The sequence below is a fragment of the Manis pentadactyla genome, chromosome 14 (genome assembly GCF_030020395.1).
Source record: "Manis pentadactyla isolate mManPen7 chromosome 14, mManPen7.hap1, whole genome shotgun sequence".
NCBI lineage: Eukaryota > Metazoa > Chordata > Mammalia > Pholidota > Manidae > Manis > Manis pentadactyla.
In genome coordinates, this window is record NC_080032.1 from 83,937,006 (window position 1) to 83,960,335 (window position 23,330).

Below are 23,330 nucleotides of genomic sequence, written 5' to 3' on the forward strand. Positions count from 1 at the left end.
CTATCCTCCTCCCCACATATCCTTATACAATACTCAGTCCTCCCACTGAAACACTGTTGACTAGAATAAACTATGTTTATGTTCTTCATATGCGAAGCTTGAACCCTCAGATCATAGGTCAGTCTAAACTTTGAACAGAATATTCTTCTAGACAAACACATGAGGCATCTATGTTACTACTCACCAGAAATACTACTTGCTATTTGCAGAACTAGGAGAACCATAGAATCCTAGAGTTGAAAGAATCCTGAAACCATCTAATCTAAGCCCCATGAAATCTAAATATATGGAAATCTAAGCCTTGACAGACCGTGTGCCTCGCCCCAGCTTACATGGCAAGTTACCAGCCCCATGGAAGCTCGACCCCGGATCTCTGGATTCCCAGGTACCCTCGTGTCCAACAGTTACCAACTTGTTCCCCCATCTAAACTTTTTCTGGAAATCACAGTCAGGAGGAATTCCTAAAGAGGGAAAGAATAAATGACAAAATTCTGAGGAGGCAAAAGCTCAGAAATCTAAACCCTGAACCTTCAGACTTAGAGAATCACCCGTACTAGGGAAGAAAGTAAATAAAACTGTTTGTGAAGACTATGTCAAAAACAAGGAAAATAAGCCTTCTCAAAGGTATTTTCAGCTTCACCTTGTGTCTGGTTAGAAATTAAGGACTGAAGAGCAAGCGCAGCTTCGACCTTGACAGGCATCTCCTTATCTTCAATCAGGCTCTTCTTGGCTAGTTCAAGGGCGCTCCTGAGGTTCAGCTCATTATGGAATTTCAAAGAACTGAACGCATGAAGCACCCAACAGGACTGCGTTATGGGAAGAAAGTAAGCAGGGAACTGTTAGGATCATGACATTCTGTCATAATGTCACACATATAACGTCCTACTATGTAAAATATCATTAATTACCAAGCACTGTTTTCAAAGGTAGCATATCAGCCTTAGTTGCTAACTTCTGGCTTTCCCAGTCTTTTTATTAAAAAAGACAATCTCCGAGAACAGAAGTCTTGTTTATGCTTTTAATATTATGATTCATAACTAATTTATTATTTGTATGTAAAAAGTGCTATAACCCAATGCTTGCCATTCATTTGCTGCCTTCATGCAGGCAAATGAAATCTTTTCCCTTATACTAACTGGCTTAGCAAATGGCTCTTTTTCATTCAGATATGGTATAAGGAATTTTAAACCATGTATAGGTTACCAACTTTTTACACCACAGAATCATATTATTACTTTTTAAAAATTCTCTATGTACATAAAGCTCAATCCACAGTAATTCATTTGAATTGCTAAAGACCTTCAGCAAGAGAATTACAGTTCACATAGCCTGTCTATAAAAATCTGTATGTGCCCTCTGCTTCTCTAACCTACATTTACCTGAATACTTCTCCGTGACTATTAGCTTCTATTTATAAATGCTTTAGAGTGTATAAGACATTGTTAACCTATGTTGTTTCCAACATTTTTTGTGTTGATATAGTTATAAAGATAAATACTAGTCTCTTAAAGTTATATTTTTATTTCTCCATAAAATATATTAATTCTAGAAGTAATATACACTTAGAACATAATTAAGTTTACATAGATTATTTTCTCCATTTTTCTAAGGTATATCTACCTAATATACTAGAAATCATAGTCAAGTTTTTAGCCAAACTAGCATACCATGCTGTTTTGGACGCAGGAAACTAACCAGTTTATGCATTTACATTGTACCATTGCTATAGTATCATCCCTCTCACTGCATGTTTTGTGAATGCAGCAAGTGAAGCTATGGTAAAAAATGAGAACAGCCGAAATTAAACCCATAAACCCCTTTATTTTCTAGTTTGTTCTTTTTTCAGCTTGGGGGATCATAAGGACATTCTAATTGACCTCATTTTGTCTCAATATGTAGTAAAAGGTCAATTTATCCAAAAACATTTATTTCAATAATTACCTTACAAATGAAGATCTTAAGATAGATAAATGGAAATAAAGAAAACTTACTCTAGCTCGAAGATATCCCAGGTTAGACAATAACAATGGAAATACATGATTCTGCAGCAGCAACTCCATTTGGTCCTTGAACAAACTCTTCTGTTACGGAAGAGAAACTGTTTCAACTTATCAATGTCTTTTTCATAGGTAGAAATCACATTCTAATAAAGTATGTTTATTACAGCTTACACTTAATATACTCCTATTTGCAATTTTGTAAAATTGACCTACATATTGCCATGTTTTAAAACAAGACAGAAATAATACCTTAAACATAATTGACATGCTTGATTTTTGTAAAAATAACACTAATAGACATTTCTTCTCTTTGTCTCATCTAGTGAATTCCATACTGAAAAACTGCCAAATACGAAAGTCAAATTTTCTTTTTAATTAAAGAAACAGGTGACAGAAAGAAGGGTATTTGCAGTAAACTCTCCACAGAAGTAGTCACCAGTTTCAAATTATCTGTAACTTTCATATGCTCTCATTTGCCTGTGCTTCACAGTTTTATTAAGTAAATTAAATTTTGAGTAGCTTAACCTTCAGTAAAATATCAGCCAGGGAACCAATCACATGCAGGGCTCCATCTTTCTTCCTAGGGTCAAAGTTTGGGTCTGTTAGGATTTGATAACAGAATGACATCATTTTTGGCAACACCTAAAGAAATAGAAGAATCCATTTTAGTCTACATGAGCTTTCACTGCCTTGCTATAATATTAAATATGAATGCACAAATTTTTGAAACTAAGTCATTTTATATTGTTTCATCAAGCAATTATAATTAACAAAAATAACCCTTTTTCCTTACTAGAACAGAAAAATATTCTTAAAGCAATATAGTATAACTAATAATACAATTGTTCAAATACTAGGGGCATATTAGAGTGTCAAATCAATAGTCAGTTTTGAACTTAAAGAGAATAAACGATACCTCTTTTCTTTTCTTTGCAGCAATATATAAAAGAGCCTGGGCTGCAGTGGTGGGAGAAGCATAATCTTCAAAAATATCTAAGATTTTAAAAGGTTAAAACATGTTAGTAAAAACGTAATTACTTATTATAGATTTTAAACCTGACTGACCACTACTACAAAATTAAGAAATAAAATGGTCCATATATGAGACTGGTTTATAGCATAAAAAAGCTGAAGCGAAAGATATATAACCAGTATTCTCTTGCACAACAATATTTATCAAACTCTATAGGTTGTGCTTTTAAACAAGCATATTAAAGAAAACAATACATATTAGGCATATCTGTTTCTGAGGACAGGAAAAGTACTTTATCTCTACCAAAATACAACAAAGATTTACTTTGTGCTTACTATGTGCCAGGCACTGTTTCAGGCTCTGAGGATACAAAGATCAAAGCAAATGCGTTCTCATGGAGCTTACGTGGTGAGAGAAAGACACAGATCATTTATACACCTACACACACACACACACACAACAGGTCAGGCTAAGAACATATGTAACAGGGTAAAGAGAAAGAGAGTGACAGAGAATGGGGTGCTAGTTTAAATGGGGCGTCAGGGAAAGCCTCTCTAATTCTCTGGTAAGGTGACACTTAAATGGAGATGGAGTGAACGAAGCAGAAAACTCCCCACGGATCCCCAAGGATAAGGCTCTCCAAGCAGAGGAAACCCCAAGTGTGAAACCCTGGAGGCACTACTAGGACAATGCCTGGCTCTGTCAATGGACAGGTTCGGCAGGTATTCAATGCACATGCGTTATTAAAATATTTGCCTGTTTAAAACATATCACTTAATGTCATGAAAATTTTTCACAAATTTCTGATTATGCAGTTTTACAGAAGAATCTGAAAACTTGAAGAGTATCTGGTATGTCCATATTTAAATATAAAAATAAAATAAAATCTAAGTTTTTGTCTCAAAATATAAAATAATAACTAACATTTATTGAGTACTTAACTGTGCACCAGGCATTATACTAAGTTTTTACAGGCATTTGGAATTCTATACTAAGCAGTTAAAGCAGTTAGTTCATGTGTATTACCCCACTTAATCCTCCCAACACTATTATCATTGCCTGTTTTTAATATAAGTTTTCAATCAACACTCACAGCTCTTAATTATTACATTTCTAAAAACTGAGATACTATCTTATTTGCTATGAAGAATAAGTGAAAAATAATGGTAGCTTTCTGAAAGCTATTTACCTTGCACATCACAAAAACATAGGGTATTACAGAAAAGCTAAACGTTCAAAGAATGCCTTGAAGATTATAGAAGACAGATGGGCTAATCATTCTGCTTCTAGGGAAACAAAAGCATTAAGAAGGGGAAATAATAGAGTATACATATGTGTAATGATTTTCAAAAGGAAATGGTAGACTGGAGGGATAAATGGTAAATATTGTTTCTTACTCATATGCTTTTCCTGCACATTGTCTCCAAGAAAAGAGGCACTTCCACAATTACCGATCAAATAATACTAAATGCAAAGCACTGTAAAAACAACACAGCCCAGTAATCTAGCATCTATACCAGCAGGCTTAACTCAGGGAGCTGGAGACACCAGGCCCAACGAGGGGACAGCACTGCATTATCACACACCTTCAGCACGCCTTGGGCAGTGCTAGGCTTATCCGTTGTTTGTCTCAACTCTTACTGAAGGCAGACTATTCGCAGAGGAATGCAGAGGTGTAGGAAGGATGGGGAATGCAAAATAAAGCAAAGAGATAAGACAGAGTCCCCACCTTCGGACAGTGCTAAGCTGTGGGAGAAACAGAGGTACACAAATATTTTGCTCTATTAAGGGCCTATTCCATGAAGCAATTAATTCAAACTGGGGATAAAAGAGAATGAATGCAGGCCACCTACATGGTTCAACAACTTCCAGAAAGACCCAAGCTATAAGGACACCCACAGACCTAAGCCACACAGTGGGGCCACTGTAGGGTAATACTTAGTCCCTAATAAGGGGGCTTCTAAAATATGCAGAAATCCAAAGGATGCTCCAGACTAAGAACAACCCAACCTACAAATGGTTATCCTGACAGCACAGAAAGGGGTAATCATTACAGATCAGCATCACAACAGAAAAAGTTATAATTGGTTCCATGACTGCTTCAGCACCCGAAAGAAATGAAGAAAGTGGCTTTTCATCTCCCACACCCAAAGGCCTCCAAAGCCCATTGGTTCAAATAAAACATCAAACTCTCATGAGAATCAGTGTTTATCATGCAAATCAGAACTTCAGGAATTTAACAGTAAAAACTGCTTAAAAATATAAATTCAGTTATATTACTTTACACATCCAGGAACTGATGAGAAATAAAATCATCTTGATTACCAAATTTCATCCTTATATACTCATATGGATCTTCTTGCCACAGCTCTTCGTCCTCGTCTTTGTAACACATCACAGAAAAAATGACATCTTCAGAGATATTCTAAGAAGAAGAAGAACAAAACAGCTAAAGGGTATATGCTATCCAAATTTGGGGAATACTTAAAATACTGACAGCCTCTGCGATGTTAGTTTTCCAAATGGTTACATTGATCTTTCTGTTAAGTTTGCACTGGCTAAGGTGAAAACAAGAAAGCTAGAGCCTGGTGTTATCAGCTAGAGCCGATAAGAGTTAAGCATAAGATATTTTAAACAACTGATAAAAGGTACATAGAAAGAAATTAGTGTAAATGCTATTCTTTGAAGCAGGAGCAGGGACAATAAAATTTTACTAACAAATCACCATTAATCATACCTTGACTTTTTAAGATAGAAAAATAAATATCAAATCAAGTTTATACTTACTATTATCTCTCCTATTGTGAACATTTTTACACTTCCATTTTGGTCCTAAATGTCAATGTATCTGCAATATTAAAATTTGCCTTTCCTCTTCCATTTTTTGAAAACCTAATTTCCCACAGTACAAACGTGGGTCTCAGGAGGAAAAAAGTCCCACCTAAGGGCCTCTATGTACGTTGCCACTAATACTCTATTTAAAGACTAACATTTACCTATGTAAAACAGAATCATCTCTTATCACTTATTCCAAATTAAATAAATCTAAGAGAAAAAATTCAGCCTAAAGATCATAGTTTTCTTATTCCTATATAACAGCTATGTAAAAATAAGGCCAAAGGCATCAAAGAGAGAAAAAAATTCACCCTTAGGTTACAGGAAAATAGTAAATAAAATGAAATCGGTATATTAACTGCAAAGAAATTATTGCTATTTGATCAAAGGGATTAGGCAAACATTCTTAAGATGACTGCAGAAAACAGTACAGAAGATACTATATTTGTGAGACCTTAATAAAATAACACTAAACAAATTCTATCCTGGATAACAAAGCCAAAGCAAAATAATTTATTTTCCTTTTTAGATACCATTTTAAGAGATTATAGAATTTAAGAATTCATAGTTTGGGAGGGGAAAAGTTCCTGACATCTTTGAATTACCTAAAATTAACTGTATGCAAATAAGAATTTACTTAATAATGACCTATAATTTTTTATTCTCATTTGTTCTTTAATACTGAACAAGTACTTTTAAGTAAAAACAATTGATATAAAAACAGAAATCTTTAATTTCTGCTATAGAACTCAACAACCTAAAAGGATAAATAAAGACTTTATTTGCTCATCCTGACAGAAGGAAGTGGCCATGTACCAGGCTTCATTTTCTGCAAAATAACAACTACCTTACCGGACTCCTGGTGACTGTTTTCAAAATGCTATCCCACAAAATAACTCATCTGATCCTAGCACAACCTTTAGATAAGACGGGCAGAAAAACATGAGCTGACTAAAGAAACTGAACCTAAATGGGATTCCAAGCAAAAGCGACTGAATCTGAGTCTTCCAACCCCTAAAACACTTAAATTTCTAAACCTTTCATATCACTTATAAGACTGCACTCACCTGACATTGTTAATGGAAACAAAAATATATTAAGCACAAAACAAAGGATTCGTAATACTTACCTCTGTCTAGAAAACCTAATTTAACCGAAGAATAATTTTGGAGCGTTGCTCCCTGACACTAACCTGTATGTGTGGCTTCATGTGCTTCCAGGTCACAGAATGAACAATTCCTTGGTTGAGATAGTTGAATGCTTGCTGAAGAATACGGGGGGCTATGTACTCTTTCTGTCTATACTGATCTAAAATTTTTAGCAGTACCTATAGGAAAATAGGAAGAGAAAATACAGGAGAATATAAACAATTTTAAGTTTAAGGCGAGGGGCATTTTAGGGATGACATAAAACCCATATCCGTAAAGGTAAAAATTAACATATTTTTAGGGAAATCAATACATTGTGAGAAAGCTCCTGGGCAGTTTTATTAGATAGGCCCATGTTATATTGAACTGAAGGGTGTCTCACTGTAATTTCTAGCCACTTATCCTATTTTTAACCTGTGGAACTATTCAAAATAAGTCTATGCTCTATTCATATACTAGCTCTTCATAAAACTGTATTAAAAAGCTCTACCGAACACACTTCAAGAGGGCAATTTTAGGATGCTTAGTGGGTTTAACAGCTGTGGAAAGACTTCTGTTTTTAAAAAAATCACAAAAGACTGGACTAAATGTACATTAGAAACATCCATACGGCAAGAGACATCATAGACTTTGATATCTTATAAAGGTACATTTCAAATTGGAAGAGAAATGCTAAGGTACCCAAAAAATAGCTTTTGAACAACTGATTAGCCCTCTGTATAGAAAACTAAGCTGGCTCCCTAACTAAATTCATATCAAAATAAATTCCAGATGGGGAACTATTTCAACAATAATAAAAAATGAAAGCATAGAACTCAGAGAAGAAAATGTGGAAGAATTATCATCTCAGACCATGGAAAGTCTTTGTAAACGTAACACAAAACTGAAAATTTTTTTTTTAAAAGATTGTTTATAAGAAAGAATTCATGCCCAAAGTGGCTGTGACTGTCCCAGGGACCCTCCGTCAGAAGCAGCAACTCCTCCAATTCCTGGTCTCCAGAGCTTTCACTATATAGCAAGTTTATAATTGAACTACTGAATAAATAAAAAGGGCCTTTCAAAACATGTACAGAATTTATAAATTTGCAACATGAATTCAGGTTATGTAAAGTTCAGATTTACACAATTTGTCAGAAGCCACCATCACCTAGATGCCCCCTTCTGTGATACAGGCTAAAAGAGACACTACTGAACACGGTTCTTTCGAACACGGTTGTGGCTCATACAAGGTGGAGGTGGTGGGAGTTGAGACACAACAGGAAAGAACAGTTTCTCATAAGAAAGCTGTTTTTAAACACTAGGAATTTATACTTTAAATAACCAAGGTACAAATACATTAGATATGGATGCAGTGGCATAAATTAAAATGTGTTTGTGTGCATATACACACACACACATTTATGTGACACTAGAAAAACTACCGAACACACTCTGAGAGGGCGTCAACTTTAGGATGCTTAGTGGGTTTACCAGCTGTGGAAGAAGACAGAGCCAACCAGCTCCCTGATCATCCTAGTGCCCATAGTGAATTGCTGAACAGTTAATTTTATTCATTGTTCACTAATTTTCCCTACAGACTGTCTCATGAGCCAACAAAATAATGTGAAAAAATTACAGCCATAGCTTTCCTAAATAGTTCCCAAAGTACTTTTTAGAAATAACCCATAAAAGGAATAATTTTATCTACGATGACAAGGTTGAAGTATTTATTGTATCACTGACAATAAAGAAAACTAATATGCATAGATTTATAAAATCTAGAAATACCCTCCTTCATGTGATGAAAGCTTAAGACATTTAATTCATCTTTGCTTCTTCAATACGGTCCCGACAGTCAGTGCTCAATGGTTATTAAATTTTACTTGTTGAAATATAAACAAAAATATGATTCAAATGGCAATACAGAGCAACCAATCTTCATGCCCACTTGTCCTTTGTAGCTTTTAAATATTAATACCAACTTGGACAATTTCTCAAAAACTCCTAATTTTCACTGTATAGAAGGGTCCCCAAACTTCCACAAAAAAATGTATAAATTCTCAGCTGAAACTCTTAACTTCTGAACTCAACTCCTCTTGAAATAGATCAATTCATATTACACAAATCTCCTAATATAAAAGCTCAGAAGAAAGAGGAGAGGCTCAGAGAAAAAAAAAATTCATAAGAGATGAGAGAGTTAACAGAAGAACCCAATCTAATATTGGTGACTTGTGTACACGAGTAAGAAATGACTTCACTTTCAGTAGTAACCATCCTTTAATTTAAAAAGCTCATTACCTGCTGAATTCCCACTGCATAGGTTTTCAAAAAGAATTCAGAAAATTCAAAGTATTCTTTCGTGACATTTCCTGGGCTTCCATATCTTAAAATACAAAAAGAAAATGTTTAAATACTGTTAATTTTAAAAACAAAGCATGCTCACTAGTTTAAATACAGTCCCTTGTTGAAAGTTATATTCTATTTAATACTTTCCCTTTTTTCCCAAGCCCCAAGATGAAACCATCTGCTATACTGAGACTCTGGGCTATGCTTAAAATTTCAAACAGAAACTTCCAGCTACTTAACCAAGAGCTCCTACAGGGGAAATATTACAAATAAAAATATGTTATGACTTACTTTTCCCAATAAATTGTTTCTATAATTAAATTTGACTAACTTTCCTATGGAGCTGAGTGGCCAAGCACCTTTTTATACAGCTCCTGGGTATTTCAAATAAGCTAAATGATGTTGTTTCTCCATTCTTTTTTACAGAATTGAAAGATTCAGAGAAGAAGGTCCACATCATTACAATCTCACAGTCAATGACCACAGTGAAGCCTACTTTAAAACAGGTGACTTTTTCCCTCTGTGGCACTAAAGATAAATATCATGTACTAGGGACCTATCCAGTTTATTACATTCCACACCGGGACACTGACCTTAAGGTCATAAATCTAATAAGCACAATTACCGTTCAAAGAGACGTGTTACGATGTGCAGTGCCCACTTCTTACACTTCCACCAGACTAGTTCTGGTCTATCGTCCTCATCAATTTGCAGAGTCTCCTAGGAAGACAAAAACACCCAGATTAAACTTCTGCATAATAAAAGGGGTTATGTGAGTAACAAAGGCAGAATAAATCATGATGTAGATTAACCAATGTTAAATATGAATTTAGATTGCCATACACAAATGCAAATTCTTAGATTTCCAGGTAGGAACTAAATCAGCAATGAGAATTTCAACTAACCAATGTTGTTTTTCATACTTATCTCCTTATTTCCAAAAGGCCTGAATAAGTAGAAAACAAATTACAAAACACCATGTCCCTTGAGAAAACTCTGGAATGACAGAAAAACTCCATATCTTGATCTGGGTGATAGAAACACAGGTATATGTTCATCAAAATTCAATGAACTGTTCACTAAATTCTGTTTGTATTTATGTACATTTATGTACATCAATTAAACCTGAACATAATTTGTCCCAAGATTTGGATAAGGATATTGCACATTTGAAGGCAAGCTTAGACTTAAAAATATTGTACATACTTTTAGTTAATTTAACTAGTTATTTTGGTTGACAGGCAAAATATAGATCATTGTTACAACAGATAAAAATGAGACACAGTCTTTCACCTGTCAAGCTGGCAAATGTAGAGTTTAATGTACCAGACATTCTCACTCACTGCTTATGAAAGAATATGCCAGGGCAATGTTCCTGGAGAGCAATTTGCAACAAGATCTGTTAGTCTTAAACACTTCTGGGAGTTTATCCAAAAAAAAAAAAAAATCATGTATGTGCATAAAAATTTAACTACATCCACATAGTTAAAACACTTAACAACTAAAACAACCTAAACACTCAGCAAATGAAGCATTCAACAAAAAATGACAGAGTATAAAAACATCCATAATCATAAAAAAACACTTACAAGAGATTTTAAATGAAAAACAAATTCTAAAACAGTACCTACCATATACCATTCTTATAAATAAAATGTGGTTGTGGAGAGACACAGAGAGAAAAGGCTAGAGGAATAATACCAAGTTTTAAAAATGGTTTTTATCATCTTTAGTAGGATTATAGTTACTATTTTACTAATTTTGCTTATCTGAACTTTCTAAAGCTGCATACATATTATTCATTATTTTTATTACAGTAGTTATGTTTTTTCCCAACTAATTGGCTGGGATAATACATTGGTCTACTGCAAATACCCCAGACCCAGGTGTCGTCCCCAGTTTTTCCTAAGACCAGAGCCCTTTCTTACAGGAGGAACAGTCCTGTCAATAATAGTTCGAAAGACCTCCATCCACGCCGTCATGGTTTGGCCATTCACCAGCTGAAGAGGCAACGCGTACTGGAAACAAAAGAACATCAGCATCAAACAATAATTCCTCCCCACAAAAAAAAAAAAAAAATCAGCAATTTCATCTATATCAGAATGTTGAAATATATGATACAACTAACATTTAATAATGATGAAAACAGTAAGTTCATTTGGTTCAACTTAAAAGAGATCAATAAGCCTATGTGTGTAAGCTAAATTTTTAAAGATCTAGAAGTGTACATGCCATGAATTGTTCTTCAGGCAACTTTTTAAATGAAAAAAAATTAATGGCCTCATTTATTCAGCGTGAGATTCTAGATAAGGGATTTTTACCATTTACCCTTGTTTGTGTCAAACTTTTCATTGTACCACTGGTTCCCCCCAGATTTATTGAGGTATAATTGACATATAACATTGTGTAAGTTTAAGGTGAACAACATAATGGTTTGATACAAGTATTTACTGCAAAAAGATTCCACAGTAAGATTAGTTAACACCTCCATCACCTCACATATCACAAGTTATCTTTTTTTGTGGCTAGAACTCACTTTAACCACTTTCATGAAAATCTTTACCTCGTGAAATATTCAGGAACCATTTCTTCAATTACCTGCCTTTACACTGTGGCCTAATACCACAGTCCACTCTATTATACAGAATCCCACAGGTACTGTAATACTGTGGATCCCTCTACTACACTGTGAGTTACATTACATTCAAACATTTGCTACATGCTAAGGAACAATGGTTAGTGAAAGATAAGTCTCCATCTTCAAAAAGCTTACACTCTAGTTGGGGAAAAAAACACATACAAACAAGGCATTACAATATGGTATGACACACAGTAGGGATAAAAGCAATACAGTATCTATAAAGGCACACAGGAGGACCACCTAACCCAGCCTGGCGGCATCGGGGACAGCTCTCCGGAAGAAGTGATGTCCAAGGAGACACCTGGAGAAAGAGTACAGACTGGCCAGGGCATAAAGGGGAAGAGAGTGCCCAGGTGGAAACAGTATTTTAAAGGCTCAGAAGTGAGAGAGGGCACGAGCTGCAAGAATTTCAGTATGGCTGGAGGTAAGAATGGTGAAAGATCCAGGGGAAAGATGCAGGGTTTAACAGGCCATGTGAACAAGTTCACACTTTATTCTAAGTGCCACAGGAGTCACTGGGCTTGAGACCAGAAACAGGAGGAGCAGGCTCAGGACTGGGGGAAGGGGAGAGGAATTCCCTTTCGGACAAACTGAGTGCTTTAGTGCATATGAAGCATCCAAGTGCCCTGTACACATAAATACTTAATAAATGCTACTTGGGCAAAGCCAGTGTAATTATATCATACTTTTCAAAGCATACAGTTTTCTGCCTTTCCCAAATGGCCAATCACTTTTTATGTATGTTATCACTGTACTGTGCCTCTTAAAGCCTTTTGCATTTTTGCTGCCAGGATTCCCAGTGGGAGCATATTACTTTAGCAGCATCTAATAGATTACAAAGAAGGTTAAAAACGTTGAGGTTTTTCATTGTCTTTTTTTTAGGTTTTTAGCACATATATATTGAGAAAAAACATTTTAGCTTTTGTCCTTTTAGAAAATCAAGTAGAGGTTTTAGAATTATTCCATCAGTTCTGTCTTACTTCCTGATCCCTGGCTATGCTTCCCCACTGAACAAGGACCTCTGGCCTCTGAAGAAATACATTAAAAATCTAATGGCAGGAACCTCAATGAATGAAAAATACTGCCTCAGCATAAAAATGATTCTCCTGAGAATTTACGAACAGCACTTCAATAAAAAAGCAGAGGCTCCATGTATCTTCCTCCCTTATTACTTCAAAAGAAGAGGGTGAGAGAATATTTTCCTGGTATCCTAACTTCTTCTGTTTTCTCCGATTTGCCTTTCTCCCTTCCCTCTCCCCAAAACAAGGTCAAGCTGGGAAAAAAAAAAATCTACCTTGGTTGTCTCGATTAAGAGTTTAAAAGATGAGGCTAAAAATATAAATCTTTACTGAAGTGAAATATTCGGAGACGGTACACAGTACTTCAGTCACCTATGAAGCCAGGAGCAAAACCAACTTACCTGGGCTCTCTGCTCAACAAAGCTACCTTCTTGTCATGACTAATTTAACTAAAATGTGTGTAACAGGTTAACTTATTCATTATAACTTTAGACTGACAACTATTCTTCCTCCACCCAGATCTAAATAATTTGCCCAAGGATTAAATTTTAAATATTTTTATATTTAAGACATTCTATCTCTGTCTTCCTGTTTTTTGATTACCATATTAATATTCTTTATAGCTTTCAGATAAGAAAATGGAAGTATTTTAAATGAAGTAAACTGAGGTGCTAAGCCTTCTCTGTTAGCTTTAAATTAGCTCAAATGCAAAGAAACCATCAGTATGATTTCCCAACAAAAGAGGGACTCTCTTCTTTTCCTTCCCTCCTATGATCCTACCTAATCTACAGGCAGAACGCTGCGGACAGATTAGTCAAGTAATCAGATTTTAGGGCAGTTCACGACTCTGGCAGTTTAGACACTGGAGTAAAGGCCTATGGACACTGAATCTTAGCTCTGCCGCTCAGATGGCCTTAGATAATTAAGTTAATTTCTGTGAGCCTATTCTCTCACAAGAGTTTTTTCGTAAGAAATGTAAGTGAGCATATATAATAATGTTTAATAAAAACTGGCACTTATTGAGCACTTTCCATGTGTCAGGCAGAAATACATGGCCTCATACTTGTCTTCTGCAATGGAAACTTACCTGAACAAGAGCATAAAAGATTTTCAGAATCTGTTTCTGCAGTAAAACAGAATAATGTGAGGAATCAGGAAGGAGCTGCATGATTTGTTGCTGAATTCGAGGCAGAAATACTTGCATGGCTGCTATAAGGGGCTCTCTTTCCTCTGCTTTCTTATATCTACATGAGCAAAAAACAAAAAGAGAAAAATAACTTCTCCCCCTCCAAAAAACTATACAAATTGAATGGAAAAAAAAATTTTTTGACCATATAAGGCTAAAAAAACAAAAGCATTTCAAACCATTGGCTTACATTTTGTTTGAATTGTTAGAATAAACTTGGAAGGAACTTTGAAAGAGCACATCCCTGTTTTAGGCAAAATCTTTCTAGAAAGTGTCAAACTAGTTTAAAAGAATCCAAGATTATTTCACAACTTCCCTAAATGAACTTTTCTACTACTCTTTTTCACATCCCAATTCTTCCTATAAAATACAAGTTGATAATGTTTAAACATTCCTACTATATGATAAACGATGTGTGGGTGGGGGAATTTCTTCTTATACTATCCTCAATTGAGAAGTTAAAATGGTTTATCAATTTAGTTGCTTTTACAACACTTCACTTGCTACAAATCTAAAACATCCTCTAAAAATTCTGGAATATGAACTAGTTTTTAAAATAGAAAACTACAGAACTTTGCATGTGCAAGTAGCAATCCTATTAGAAAGCAGAAACAATGCTATTAAATGTGACTCTCGTCTCCCACCTCTCCAACAAATTTAACAGAAAAGAAAGTCATTAGCCAAGAAACATTAACATGTTCTATTTTGCATTCAAAAAGTTAAATGTTTGGTTTACCTAATAATGTGTTCACTTGAAGACAATTGTTAAAGTACCTCTACATCAGTTTCCAAGAAAAGCTGCTAATAAACGGCCCGCTGATACTAACAAACAGGTCTGAGAAGCCCTGGTTACCTTGTCACTGCCTTGGAGATGAGTGATGAACATTAGCAGATTAAAGGTTCTTTGAGTAACAGTAATAAACAAACATGTTTAACAGAGCTAACCCCAAAATGTCCCACAATGAACCTGATTCTGCAGAACACCCAGAGCAGAGCCCCCTATTAATTCCAAGCAATTTAATTCTAAGTAACACAAGGCTGGTGTATCTGCAGCCAAAAGAAATCAACTTACTCGTAGGTCTTCACCAGCTGATACAGACACAGTAAACTGCCAAGCCAGCTCCCACTGCTCTGGGACCGCAAGTAGTAGTCTATCTTGTCAACTACCACAGGCCATTGACCAGGGAAGTCGTATTTAATGATGGCACGGAGACACATGGTTAATTGGACTCTGCCAGGTGGGGGAAAAAGTACAAAAACCAAGTAGTTATAAACATGAGGTTTCTAAGAACTCTAATATGTTACAAAAAAGCACTCTTAACTCCTATTGACCTACATTACATATCTCTCCATCTGGGGTGGGGGAAAGAACAGTCCAATAAAGAAAAGCCTCCTCAATAGCTCGACCTACTGAAAATAAACAGAATGGGTAATTTCCTAAAATGAATGAACCCTTTCAAACTGTCTTATCCTAAATAAAGCTTTGAAAAAGATTTTTAACAAATTCATAAGAAATTAAAAAAAAAAAAAAAAGACAGTGAATCCACCTCAGCTTTGCAAAATTTCCCAGGTTGTTAGTTTGTGTTTTGGTTATCATATTCTAAGGCAGAAACAAAACAAAACAAGGTATTATATCATTTTAACTGGACAAACTTAGCCTAAAAGCAGTTCAAAATAAGTAAAATGGAGGCCAACACAACAGGGGGAGGCACCTCTGTGAGCCAAGACTTTGAGTCATCCGTTATCAGTTAACAGCCGACACGGTAGGCTGTAGCTACCAAAGCCTCCTGAGAGCTTAATTTTTGTACTTTGAGTAGAGGAAACAAGCGTTAGCTGGCAATTTCTGAAGAGGAAAGCTAAGAGTTATTTCCAAAGTAACAAAGAAAAGAGCAATGAGAAATACATAAAACAGAAAAAAGAGAAATCTCTTTAATCAAACCACAGAATAATAAAAGATGTGATGTCACAGCACTTAGGTGAGTAATCGTTTCCTCAGTCGGATCCCAACTGTAAGTGCGATTGAAAGAAAATGAGCAAAAATGGTCTCTTCTACAAACTATCAATATGTCTTTACATGGTCATTTGTAAGTGGTGAGAAAGTGAACCTGGCTAAATTAGGACTCAACAGTGTCAAAAAAAATATATACCTGTGTGTTCAGCTGAACAGTCAATACCTTGGATTCACTGACACAAACAAAATACTGTCTTTGCCTTATGTTACCAAATCCATTTGAAAAACTTCCTCTGTAATACTCTTAAAGTTTGAGACTATTTCTTTAAGAGTGATTAGAGTTAAGCTTTCAGGACATAAATGAAACAAAGCCACCAAGAACTGTTTCATAATAAAGATAAAGGTCTTCCTTTCTAGGAATTTACCCTAAGAATGCAGCAGCCCAGTTTGAAAAAGACAGATGCACCCCTATGTTTATCGCAGCACTATTTACAATAGCCAAGAAGTGGAAGCAGCCTAAGTGTCCATCAGTAGATGAATGGATAAAGAAGATGTGGTACATATACACAATGGAATACTACTCAGCCATAAGAAGAAAACAAATCCTACCATTTGCAACAACATGGATGGAGCTAGAGGGTATTATGCTCAGTGAAATAAGCCAGGCAGAGAGAGACAAGTACCAAATGATTTCACTCATATGTGGAGTATAAGAATAAAGAAATACTGAAGGAACAAAACAGCAGCACAATCACAGAACCCAAGAATGGACTAACAGGTACCAAAGGGAAAGGGACTGGGGAGGATGGGTGGGAAGGGAAGGATAAGGGCGGGGAAAAAAAAAGGGGGCCTTATGATTAGCATGTATAGTGTGGGGGGGGCACGGGGAGGGCTGTGCAACACAGAGAAGACAAGTAGGGATTCTGCAGCATCTTACTACGCTGATGGACAGTGACTGTAATGGGGTTTGTGGGGGGGATCTGGTGAAGGGGGGAGTCTAGTAAACATAATGTTCTTCATGTAATTGTAGATTAATTATACCAAAATAAATAATAAATAGTAAAAAAATAAAAATTAAAAAAAAAAGATAAAGGTCTTCCAAAATTCAACATCCATTCATGATAAAAACTCTCAACAAAATGGGAATAGAGGGCAAGTACCTCAACATAATAAAGGCCATATATGATAAACCCACAGCCAACATCATACTGAACAGTGAGAAGCTGAAAGCTTTTCCTCTAAGATCGGGAACAAGACAGGGATGCCCACTCTCCCCACTGTTACTCAACACAGTCCTGGAGGTCCTGCCACGGCAATCAGACAACACAAAGAAATAAAAGGCACCCAGATTGGTAAGGAAGAAGTTAAACTGCCACTGTTTGCAGATGACATGATATTGTACATAAAAAATCCTAAAGAATCCACCCAAAAACTACTAGAACTAATAACCAGATTCAGCAAAGTTGCAGGATACAAAATTAATGCACAGAAATCTGTTGCATTCCTACATACTAACAATGAACTAGCAGAAAGGGAAATCAGGGAAACAATTCCATTTACAATTGCATCTAAAAGAATAAAATACCTAGGAATAGACCTAACCAAGGAAGTGAAATATCTATACCCTGAAAACTACAAGACACTCATGAGAGAAATTAAAGAAGACACAAATAAATGGCAATACATCCCGTGCTCATGGATATGAAGAATTAATATTGTCAAAATGGCCATCCTGCCCAAAGCAATCTAGAGATTCAGTTCAATCCATGTCAAACTACCAACAGCATTCTTCAATGAACTAGAGCAAATAGTTCTAAAATTCCTATGGAACCATAAAAGACCCCGAATAGCCAAAGCAATCCTGAGAAGGAAGAATAAAGCTGGGGGATCTCACTCCCTGACTCCAAGCTCTACTACAGAACCACAGTAATCAGGACAATTTGGTACTGGCACCAGAACAGAGCCACAGACCAGTGGAACAGACTAGAGACTCCAGACATTAACCCACAGAAATATGGCCAATTAACATATGATAAAGGAGCCATGGTTATATAATGGGGAAACGACAGCCTCTTCAACAACTGCTGGCAAAACTGGACAGCTACGTGCAAGAGAATGAAACTGGATTACAAAGATAAGGGTCTCCTCTGGTGCCCCCAGCAACTGTTCCTAAACAACAAACAGGTCATATTAAGAGCACAATAAAACTCAAAGTTTTCCAGTTTTTAAATTTCACCTTCAGGTTGACCCTCCCTTTCCTTTCTCATTTCAACAAATCTAAGGATGGCCACGAACAGTCACCCTTTCATACATCACCGTCCAGAAGCACTGCGAGATTCAGAGACATCTGAAAGTGCAGATTTTGACAAGAACCGGATACATGACGGCACCACAGGGGAGCCACTGCCAGGTTGGCACTGGGGCAACTAGTGAGAATAATGGTGATTTTCTTTAACCAATACACCTATTTCTTCCTCTTAACTAACAAAGTAACTGCACAGGGAGGAGTTCGTGTGTTCTCCTTCCTCACGGTTCCCCTCACCCTCTCTTCCTTTTCTAGTCCTTATGCCATCATGTGCATTAGACTCTCAGGGATGAAGTTACACCCAATCGCTTGATATTAGACAATGTCAATCCTCTACCTCAGTTTCATATATTTGCCTCCTCCATTTTCAAATGAAATCTAAGTACTAGCTCATGTTGAAAAGAATTTGTTTCTCCTTGTAAGGTTACAAAATTTTGATGACTCTATAGCTGTGCTGTCCAACAGGGGTGGACACTTGCTACATGTACACGCTTTAAACTAACCAAAATTAAATTAAAAATTCAGTTCTTCAGTTACACTGGCCACGTCAAGTACTCAACAGCAATGTCCACCATATGGCTAAAAACGGGAGGCTGTGCCTGTACAGTTCCATGACATCACTGCAGAAAGGTCTATGGGCAGTGCTGAGCCACTGTATCTACTCTGAATTTTAAAAACCAGAGACAGTTCCAGTTTCTACCTGCTCCATCCTGTCTTCTCCAAAGGAAAAGATACTTAGTTCATAAAAATGCATAGAGGTAAAGTGTTAAGAAAAATGGTACGTTAAAACTCCCAGAAGTTGATTTCCCTGTATCAGAAAAAGAAAAGCAGACAATAAAAAATCAAGAGATCACAACTAAGAATATAGGCGATTTACAGAGCAGGGATGTATACAACAATCTGAAGTAAGTGTAATTTTTGCCTTAACTCTTTTTTGTGGCACCTTAGGGCAACTAAATCTTTTATTCTGGGGCAAAGAATTACAAATGCAAAACAAATAAGTAAAACAATATTGAGTGCCCATCTTCATTACTTAACCTCTTTGAAAAAAACAAACTTGAGGCTCATAAGTCCAGCTTCCCTCATCCACATATTTTGTGCTTCCACTAATCATATAAACACAGTATAACATACCTGACTAAATCCGGGGACCGGATTATTCCTTCCACAATGTTATCGCGTATTTGCTGGCGATCGTTTTCGTGAATGTTGAATGGAAATACTACTTCTCCGGGGGGAGGTTCTCGGTCTGGCCAGTACTGTGTCACCATGTTCTTCAAGTAAATGGCAGCTAAGTTAGAGAAAAAAAATGCTCTTGTTGCAGTATTGAAAAGATGGCCTTAATTCAGCTTTACAGAGCATGAAAGGCTAAGCCCCTCAATGCTAAACATGACACCCAGCAAAAATGGAAAATCTTGGCATTATAAATAGCCAAGAGGGGAAGGGAAAATGGATAAGAATTTAAAGTTTCTCTTTAGCTAGTAAAGCAAGTCTAAGCAGAAAAACATATCAGTAAATCAAGCTCCAGAGTTTCAGGACAGAAAAATAACCTAGGAATCAAGTATGTATGCATCCTTAGCTAAAAACAAGACTGTCTAAGTGAAGCCCTGCTCAATGCACTTTGAGATCCTACGGGTCACACTATTCACATAATGTCTAATACTGAGATGACAAGTGAAATTCTACTGTCCTTCATGCAGGCTGCTTTTCTTGTCTATTTTCTTTCACCGGCCACTGTCCTGCACTACCACCTTCAATAACTATGCTTTTATAGTATTGGTAATTTTTGTCTAATCCTTTTGAAATACTTACCACTTATAATAACATGGAAAAGGACATCAGCATTCAAGTATCTTTGGAAAACATCTCAGGAAATTTCTTACCTGTTTATTTCTATCAAACCACATAGTCAATGATTTTGTTCCCTTTCTTTTTAATCACTCAACATTTAATGAAAGGCTTCTGAAAGAAACAAGCTGACATACTGTTAGAGGATTTTGACAGGCTTTTTAAGCTAGCTGTAACCATCTCAACTAACACTGAATGTAAATAAATACTTGTAATGTCATATGCATGTATGTGTGTGTGTGTGTTCATGTGTATATACATGCATATATAAGAATAAAGAGATGTGGTCTACAAAGCATTTTAACTGTCTTCCCTTAAGTTTCTCTTCTCCTTTTTTCCCCTACCCAAACCACCCCTCCCTTCATCCCAGTTTTAACATAAAACTAAGTCAGTTTGTAAAAGCATTACACCACAGACAATAAACCAAGATCGTGTTCTACACTGGCAATAATACAAGAGAAATTTAATAATATGAACTTGATATCCTATAAGCTCCTCTTTCATTAGTTCTGATTCAACAAAAGTCTGAAAAGGACAATTCTACCTATGATTGCCTTTTATATATATATAAAATCAAAAATTATTTGGGGGAAAGTGTGTGTGTGTTAGTTTGGGTTTTTGTCTTATTTATTAATTTATAACACACAGGCTCTGGACTAAGTATTATCATCTATCCCAGCAATATTATATTATGTAAGAGTGATTAACAATAATAATTTAGACTATTGAGAAAATGAATAAATCATCTAAAAATATGGTCCAATTGTCAGCAGTTCAGACTGATTTCATGATTAATCTTTTCAAAAAAAGAGAAATCAACTATATTACACACAAAACCATTTTAATTCCTATAGAACTAGTCTTGAAAATAAAAAGCAACCTTCAGATAGCAAAGATACAAACATGATAAAATCACGTACTTATAGTCAACAAATACTGTTAATTTCATAATTTAAAAATATTTTTATTATGGGGCACCATACAATATGGCCTAGATAAAAGGCACACTGTTTAATTTGCAAATTTTGAAATAAATCTGCAATTAAAGCAAAATAGAACTTAATGTAATAATTTAAAAAGAGATTATTAATTACTCCTATGGATAATCATAGATTACTACTAAGGATAATGAAGGAAAAATACCAAAGATAATTGAAATTCTATCAATAATGTAAAAACTTCCCTTTAATCATTTAATTCAACTATCTATTTAACCATTTGCCAGAGCAAAGAAACAAAACACAAATATCTCCTTAAACTGTTCATAAAGAAATTATTAAACTTTGTTCTGCAAAATCCACTAACCATTTTAAGCATCTTAAATTTGAAATTAACTTTCTAAAACATACACACACTTCTCTCTTTTTTAAATACAATGAGCCATCACTTAAACCCTATGCTCTGGACCCAGAGCTACGACTCCACAGTTCAGCTGGGTTCCAAGCCCTGGAAGGGGAAAGAGCATCATTAGCAGCTCAGGGAAGCAGAAAGCCGTGCTTTTTGAGTTGCTGTTTCTAAGCTTTTCTGTTTTTCATTATAATTTGGTAGGCTCTCTATCCCTTGTTATTACTTTAATCTACTAATGGCTAGGAACACAGGCAACAAAGTGTGTGTATTATATTTAAAACAAGATTAAATAGATTCTGAATAAAAGCCAATGAGCTTCCTACAAATTAGGTACATGACCTTTAAAGAAGAGCGTCTTGAAGTGTTTCTGGACTGATCAGAGGCATTTTTCCATTTATTTCTAGGTTCAATATTCTGGACCACTGAGGTTAACCTTAACAAATAAATAACCTGTGAATAACCATAAAGTGAGTGCTTCTATTCTCTCCCAATCCATCTTTTGGAAATACATACAAAAAAGCAGGCAACTCATGGACATACAACGGCGAAATGACAGTCTCGTCAACAGATGGTGCTGGCAAAACTGGACAGCTACATGTAGGAGAATGAAACTGGACCATTGTCTAACCCCATATACAAAAGTAAACTCAAAATGGATCAAAGACCTGAATGTAAGTCATGAAACCATTAAACTCTTGGAAGAAAACATAGGCAAAAACCTCTTAGACATAAACATGAGTGACCTCTTCTTGAACATATCTCCCCGGGCAAGGAAAACAACAGCAAAAATGAACAAGTGGGACTATATTAAGCTGAAAAGCTTCTGTACAGCAAAAGACACCATCAATAGAACAAAAAGGAACCCTACAGTATGGCAGAATATATTTGAAAATGACACATCCGATAAAGGCTTGACGTCCAGAATATATAAGGAGCTCACACGCCTCAACAAACAAAAAAAAATAACCCAATTAAAAAATGGGCAGAGGAACTGAACAGACAGTTCTCCAAAAAAGAAATACAGATGGCCAACAGACACATAAAAAGATGCTCCACATCGCTAATTATCAGAGAAATGCAAATTAAAACTACAATGAGGTATCACCTCACACCAGTAAGGATGGCTGCCATCCAAAAGACAAAGAACAACAAATGTTGGCGAGGCTGTGGAGAAAGGGGAACCCTCCTACACTGCTGGTGGGAATGTAAACTTGTTCAACCATTGTGGAAAGCAGTATGGAGGTACATCAAAATGCTCAAAACAGACTTACCATTTGACCCAGGAATTGCACTCCTAGGAATTTACCCTAAGAATGCAGCAATCAAGTATGAGAAAGACCAATGCACCCCTACGTTTATGGCAGCACTATTTACAATAGCCAAGAACTAGAAGCAACCTAAATGTCCATCGATAGATGAATGGATAAAGAAGATGTGGTACATATACACAATGGAATACTACTCAGCCATAAGAAAAGGGCAAATCCAACCATTTGCAGCAACATGGATGGAGCTGGAGGGTATTATGCTCAGTGAAACAAGCCAAGCGGAGAAAGAGAAATACCAAATGATTTCACTCATCTGTGGAATATAAGAACAAAGGAAAAACTGAAGGAACAAAACAGCAGCAGAATCACAGAACTCAAGAATGGACTAACAGGTACCAAAGGGAAAGGGACTGGGGAGGATGGGTGGGTAGGGAGGGATAAGGGGGGGAGAAGTAGGGGGATATTAAGATTAGCATGCATGGGG

At 36.0% G+C, this 23,330-nt stretch overlaps 1 protein-coding gene across 2 annotated transcripts in view; it reads right to left on the minus strand.

Moving 5' to 3' along the window:
- Positions 1 to 23,330, minus strand: part of IPO8 (importin 8) — a 60,722-nt gene that overhangs the window by 26,762 nt on the left and 10,630 nt on the right. For both annotated transcript variants that reach the window (XM_036889369.2, XM_036889371.2), the window contains exons 3-14: positions 19,518 to 19,674; positions 15,200 to 15,358; positions 14,029 to 14,185; positions 11,210 to 11,299; positions 9,907 to 10,001; positions 9,234 to 9,318; positions 7,001 to 7,135; positions 5,299 to 5,398; positions 2,917 to 2,993; positions 2,526 to 2,642; positions 1,992 to 2,081; positions 641 to 806 (exon numbers count right to left, since the gene is read on the minus strand). In XM_036889369.2, the coding sequence (XP_036745264.2) occupies positions 641 to 806; positions 1,992 to 2,081; positions 2,526 to 2,642; positions 2,917 to 2,993; positions 5,299 to 5,398; positions 7,001 to 7,135; positions 9,234 to 9,318; positions 9,907 to 10,001; positions 11,210 to 11,299; positions 14,029 to 14,185; positions 15,200 to 15,358; positions 19,518 to 19,674 (1,428 nt within the window). The remainder of the gene's footprint in view (positions 1 to 640; positions 807 to 1,991; positions 2,082 to 2,525; positions 2,643 to 2,916; positions 2,994 to 5,298; positions 5,399 to 7,000; positions 7,136 to 9,233; positions 9,319 to 9,906; positions 10,002 to 11,209; positions 11,300 to 14,028; positions 14,186 to 15,199; positions 15,359 to 19,517; positions 19,675 to 23,330) is intronic.